Raw genomic sequence first — 6,517 nt, forward strand, 5'->3', positions numbered from 1 at the left:
TTTTTTTTTTTTTTTTTTTTTTTGTGGCTGTGCCGTACGTCTTGCAGGATCTTAGTTCCCCGACCAGGGATCGAACCCAGGCCTTGGCAGTGAGAGCGCGGAGTCCTAACCACTGGACAGCCAGGGAATTCCCTTCTTTGTCTTTTCTAAGAAAAAAAAAATTATAGAAAACTTCAAATAAATACAAAAGCAGAACAAATGGCGTAAGGAACCTCTTCGTACTCTTTACCCAAGTTCAACAATTATCAACTCCCGGCTAATCTTGTTTCCTTTTTACACTTACTCACGACAACCTACCTACCTTAGATTATTTTTAAGTAAACCCGGACATCAATTCATAATTTGAATGGGTAGGTAATACTCTGTCTATCATGTGGCTGTGCTGTGATTTACTTAACCAGAGCCCAATTGTCAGATAGGTATGAGGTGCTCCCAAGCTTTTCCCTGATATAAATAACACTGTAATGAACACTTTGAGTATAGGATTTTTGTTAAGAATCATTTCCAGGTGTTGAATTATTTGATTAGATGACATCACCTTTTTATTTATGTCTTTGTAACATTTTAAAAAACATATTTATTTATTTGGCCGTGTTGGGTCTTAGTTGCGGCACGCGGGATCTTTGTTGCGGCGCGCAGGCTTAGTTGCCCCACGGTATGTGGGATTCTAGTTCCCCAAACAGGGATTGAACGTGCGTCCCCTGCCTTGGAAGGCGGATTCTTAACCACTGGACCACCAGGGAAGTCCCCAAGTCTTTGTAACATTTTAAATGTTATAAATTTTAAACCATGGTAGATATTTTTATTTCAAACTCAGACATTAGGAACTGGATTGGGAAGATGTGGGAACCAAGACATTGGTCCCCACTTCAGGAGGGATGCAGGAGTGTAAAAGCAAACCGCCCTTCCCACTGATCACCAGCCCAAGGTCAGGGATTGTTTCCTCCTCTGGCTCTTCCCCCGCCCTCCCCTCCGTAGAAGTGTTTCCTGGAATCCTCACCAATGTTTCCTCCGGCAGATATTTGTGGTCAACAACCAGGAGGAGCTTGAGAGATTGAATACCCAACATGCCATTGCCTTCCGCAGAGACCAGAGGTCTCTGTACTTCAAGGACAGCCTTGGCTGGCTCCCCATCCAGGTACGGGGCGCTCAGCACACACCCCATCAGCAGAGGGACGCATCTCCAAAGGAAGGAGAGGCCTGGCACAGAGCTTTCCATGGAAGTCTGAGCGCCCTCTCTCAGCCTGCCTCTGAGAGCTTGCCATGCCCTGGCTCCCCACGTGGAGCTCTGCTCTGGGCCAAGGCTCCAGACAGGCTCCCAGCCCCGCACAGCTTTCCTGCCAACCACAGAGCTCTGGCTCTACAGGGGAGGCGTGCCCTTCCCCCACTGCCCTGCCCCCGCCCAGACCCTCTGTCCCCGGTGCCCGGCTACCTGTCCCACTGTACCGGTAACCGTGCGTGCTGTGTTTCTCTGGCCAGCTGACGCCTTTCTACCCTGTGGACTACCCCGTAGACCACCGCGGCTCCTGCGGGGACGGGGTCCTGCAGCCGGGGGAGGAGTGTGATGACGGGAACGGCGATGTGGGTGACGACTGCATCCGTGAGTGGCCCCAGCTTGAACCGCCGCTGGGTGGGGTCAGGCCAAGCCCTGGACACCAGCTGTGCTGGTTTGGGACAGTTCTAGAGCCAGAGCTGGGCTGCTGGGGGGACGACCATCCCCAATCGGGCCAAACGTGAGCCCTCCCACCGTCCAAGCAAGGCGATGGGGTTGCTGTCAAGGATCTTGGCCCCAGAGAAGCCACCGGGCCCTCCCTTTCTTTTGAATCCTACTTCTTGGCAAAAACCACGTTCTAATCCAAATTCTTATCAAAAGATAAAGGTGATGCAGGGCTGAGAGGCAGACGGGATAAGGCAAGAATCTGAATCAGGACTCACTTTTAGCAGACAGAGTCCTCATAGCAGAGCTCTGTTTGGGGGATTGGGTGGCGGGGCTACCTTCAGGCTTATGGATGCTACCGGGACAGGCAGGCAGCATAGGGCTGAAGCATCGCTTTTCTTTCTTCTTTTTTTTTTAAAAAAAATCAAGTGACAAAAGCAGGAGGTGAGGTGGAAAGCATGAGCTTTAGATTCAGATTGAGTTTGGACGCAGGCTCTGGAAGCCAGAGTCACCCTCAGGCTCAGAGAAGAGGCTACACGGTGAGTGGGGTGATGGAGGGCCTCACTTTCCCCAACTGAAAAATGGGTACGACCGCACCGAACGCTCAAGCCTTTAGATTCTGTGAGATTCTGTGAGCTGACGTGCGCATGGATTGTCTGGGTGCCGTGAGGGCTCGACATCCCTTCACTGCGTAGTTTTTAAAGTCCTGCTATGAGAAGCCAGGGCTGGGGACGCGTAGGTGCAAAGGTGGGTTCCTCGCCAGCAAGGAGCTCAGAGGAGGGGGAGAGTGTGCAGGGCAGGCGCAGGATGAAGTGTCTGGTTCTCTCCGTGTAGCTGCACTTCCCGCGACAGTTCCTGGGCGGTGATTCCTAGGATGCTGGCTCTGCCTGGAGTCCCCCTGCCCCTCGTGGAGATGACACAGCAGGAAGGAACTAATAGCTAGTCTCAAAGCCCTATAAAAATGAGGGTGGGTTCATACTCCTGGCCCCTCCCCTGCTGTGAGAACAGAGACCCCGTGGAAGACGGTCTGGCTCCCGAGGGACACAGGAAGCTCCCTGCAGACAGACAAGCTCCACAAAGGCTGTGACGTGCCCGTCTCCCTACCCTCACCTCATAGGAACCTGCGGTGGTCTTGCGACAGAAACTGTCCTCCCGTGGGATTGGGGTCTGAAGCTTTGTGGACATCCCTGCAGGAGGGTTCAGGCTCTGTGGGATGGGGGGGGGCTCCTTCAGGCCACATGGTCCTGCCAGGCTGTCCCCCACCCCGCCCCCCTCTCAGGGCTTCACCTCCCGTGTCCCCTCAGGCTGTCGCCGGGCCTACTGTGGAGATGGTCACCGGCACAGGGGCGTGGAGGACTGTGACGGCTCTGACTTCGGCCACCTGACCTGCGAGACCTATCTCCCCGGGTAGGGACCACCTCGCGGGCTGTGACCACACCCCGGCCTCCCTCCCTCCTGCCTACTCCTCTTTCCTTCACAAATATTCCTGAATGCCTCTGTGTTCCTGGGGCTTTCTGGACTCTGAGGTATGGTGACATAGAACACATGCATGGTCCCTGCTCTCGCGGGGGGACAGTGCTAAACACAGAAACCCACATGCCACTCAGAGCAGTCACCCACCCCCAGCTCCGCCTGGGCCCGCAGCTCACCGTGGCCCCTGGATGAGCAGCTCCGTCGCTCCCGTGACCACACTGGTCTCCTGGGAGTGGGCCTGCCTGGGAGGGGGGCTGGTGGAGGGGGGAGGGGTCCGGGCATTTCAGAGAATCTAAGCATCTGTAACCTGAATTCTCTGGAACCACCGGGCAGGCCTGTGGGTACACATGAGATCCCACCAGCCTTAGTATCTAACTTTGGTGGCTCCAAAGTCCTCCCAGAAAACCCCAGGAATGTAGTCTTCCCTTCAAGCACCCCCTGCAGCTGTTTCTGAGACCCCTCAGTGGGTGTTCACGTGGCTCAGTATCCTGAGTGTCCTGGTCTCCACGAGGACATCTCCCAGGCCCGCTGAGGGCCTCTGCCCTGTGAGGCATGATCCCATGCCCAGAATGGGCTCTCCTGGGCTCTGTTACGCCAGTGGTTACAGGACCAGAGTTGCGTAGCTTGTAGGGAAGGTAGGGAGGCCGCTCCTCTTCCAGTCCACATCCTGCTTCTCCCTTGGCCCCAGAGTGGATCCCTGGTTCCTCAGGAGTCCATCTGTCCAGGCGTTCCCTCCAGCCCCACTCCTCTGTAGGCTTGGACCCAGGACCCAAGGCCTGTCTCTCTCCTCCAAGGAGGTCGCCTCAATGCCCACCCCCAAACGCAGGGCAACAAATCAAACCGGGCTGGGGGAGCTCAGACCCCAAACTCCAAGCACTGTAGGCTGGGCCAGAACTCCACTGCATCTGTGTGTGTGTGCACTGCCCCTCCCTGAAGTAGGGAGGCTCCTGCCAGGCCCCTGCCAAAGAGTTGATGGAAGGACACCGCTGAGTGTAGACAGTCGGACCTGGGGTACAGGGACATGTGGAGCCCAGGGCTTACCCCGCCGCTCGCTGTGGTTACTCTTTAGTCCCGAGAAGCCTCAGGGGATGCTTGCGAATGTGGGCTTGGTGTATCAATACAGCACAGCCTCGGAATTAGCGCTTGGGCTTACAGACGTGTAGGCTGTGCTCTCCAATGTGGTAGCCCCCGGCCACACGTAGCTATTTAAATAAAGTTAAATATCCGATTCTTCATTCACACTAACCTTATTTCAAGAGTTCAATAGCCACATATGGCCAGTGGCTGCCACAGAAATAGTGCAGTGTGGTCTACTGGACAGCGCTGGAGAAAGGGCTGATTCTCTCTGAGGCTGTGTTCAGAGCCAGGCTACCTACAAACCCCTTTCCCCCAGATCCCTCAGATGGACTCAAGGGACCTACTGGACAGCGCTGGAGAAAGGGCTGATTCTCTCTGAGAGGCTGTGTTCAGAGCCAGGCTACCTACAAACCCCTTTCCCCCAGATCCCTCAGATGGACTCAAGGGGAGAAGCCCCAGAGGCCTGGACTCAGCTGCCCCAAGCCCCTCACCTTGGAGCCCCTCGCCCTTAGGAGGGTGGCAGTAGGGCAGCTCTCAGATGAGGTTTGACCAGAGTTGCGAGAGGAGGCCTTTGAGAACATGGCTGTGTCCTTGGGGCTCCTGCCCACTGCCCCGTGTCCGCCCCCCTCAGGTCGTACGGAGACCTGCGGTGCACCCCGTACTGCTACATCGACTCCACACCCTGTCGCTACTTCACCTGAGGGCCGCTGGGAGGAGGCGGCTACACCCACGGAACTGGCAGCAGCTTCTCCACCCTCGGCAGACTGACCTCGCCCTGTCCTGGTCCGGTTTCCACCACCTTCATGCAACAGAAACAAGGACAAACTCTTGCTGCTAAGATGTGCTTTTAACGCAGTCCGACTGGAAGAACCTAGGACCACTGCATCCTGTCTTAACCCCGAGTACCGGGCCTCTTCCACACGCCCATCGCGACCCTCTGGCCAGACCGACGGCCTGCGGGGCCCTCCCTTCCGAATATCGTGGACTTGGCTTTGCACTGTTAGGCACACAGACTGTTGGAGATTGCTCCCGTCCGCTGGGGGCATCTGGGGCACAGGCCTCTCGTCCCCTCTGACCTCTGGAAATGTGGGCATTCTCACCTGGCAGCTGGCCGGGGCTCCCCGGGCCTGGGAACCACAGAGCAGGGAAGTGGGCCTGTTCTTTGGGGGTGGCCCCCAGATCTGGGTCCAACTAGGGAGCCCCCCACCCCGCAGCTAACCACAGCCCAACGCGGCCTCGTGTGGATGCAGCTTCCCCAGGCAGAGCCCCAACTGTGAATAAGTACTGAGACCGCCGCCAAACCCTGGGGTGCTGGGGTGCTTACCGTGTAGACGAAAGCAGAGCAGTGGCCTTCTTTTCGACGTTTCCCGAAGGGGCTGCTCTCGAGGCCTCCCCATCCCTGGTACCATCCTGACCTCCTGGCTCTGCGCACTTGGACCTCCGTCCTGTGAATGTCCCACGTGTCCATTTCTCCTTCAGGACATTGGCTAGCAGGCCGGCCACTGGTGTTTCCTGAGTCCTTAGGAAACTGCCGCCTGGTTTCCCGTCTGGGCCCCACGATTGAGTACATGCTCCGGGCAGAGACGGCATCTGTCCTGGGCGCCAGCTCCTGGCTGCCTGCTGACTCCCGTGAGCCCTGTGACCTCCCTCCCTGTCTTCGTGGTGCATAGTCTTGTCCTCGTGTGCGTGCGCCCGAGCCCCCGTTTCTACAGGATCGTTAGCCCTGCGTGTCTGTGAGCTGCCTTTCATCACTGTATTTCCTGAGTGAGGCTTAGCTTTGTTTGGGAAAGACGTCTTCCCCATGGCAGACCTCAGGTGGAATTTGCCCATTTGCTACCAGATGGAGGGACACTCCTGGGCCTGTGTACAAGGCCTGCGTCTTGGGCACTTGGCATTGGGCTGGTGGCCAGTCGTGGGCGAATCAGCCCCGGGGTGGGAGGACACATGGGTCAGTCTGGCTCCCTCCGCTTCTACTGCAAGTCCCGGGCTGATGTTCCATGGCCCACATCTGTCCCATGTGAAGCCACCACCTTCATCCTGGCATCTCCGGATGGGAAATCAAGAAATAAAGGCGGTGTTCCTCCCTACTGTGGCTCTCTCTTCCCTGGCGGTTTGGGGCTGGTGTCCCAGAACTCCTGGATGGGATAAGGGCTCTGAAATCCAGTCTGCTTCCAGACTCGACAGAGGGTTCTAGAATGGGAAGCAGTCCTGCTCCCTCAGGGACGAGGGAGGAAACTGAGGTCCAAGGTCACCAAGCCGGGTCTTGCTCACCCCCAGCCTTGCTTTATGATCTTGCATAGGACAGAGTGG

The 6,517-nt window shown here is 56.6% G+C and overlaps 1 protein-coding gene across 2 annotated transcripts in view; it reads left to right on the forward strand.

The window, feature by feature from the left end:
• COLQ (collagen like tail subunit of asymmetric acetylcholinesterase) overlaps positions 1-6,249 on the forward strand; it is a 64,484-nt gene extending 58,235 nt beyond the window's left edge. For both annotated transcript variants that reach the window (XM_024747732.1, XM_024747724.1), the window contains 4 exons: positions 1,019-1,138; positions 1,480-1,600; positions 2,962-3,064; positions 4,839-6,249. In XM_024747732.1, coding sequence (XP_024603500.1) covers positions 1,019-1,138; positions 1,480-1,600; positions 2,962-3,064; positions 4,839-4,908 — 414 coding nt within the window. In that variant the 3' untranslated portion in view covers positions 4,909-6,249. The remainder of the gene's footprint in view (positions 1-1,018; positions 1,139-1,479; positions 1,601-2,961; positions 3,065-4,838) is intronic.
• Positions 6,250-6,517: the final 268 nt, after the last annotated feature.

The sequence above is a fragment of the Neophocaena asiaeorientalis genome, unplaced genomic scaffold, assembly GCF_003031525.2.
Source record: "Neophocaena asiaeorientalis asiaeorientalis breed wild unplaced genomic scaffold, Neophocaena_asiaeorientalis_V1.1 scaffold33, whole genome shotgun sequence".
Classification (NCBI taxonomy): domain Eukaryota; kingdom Metazoa; phylum Chordata; class Mammalia; order Artiodactyla; family Phocoenidae; genus Neophocaena; species Neophocaena asiaeorientalis.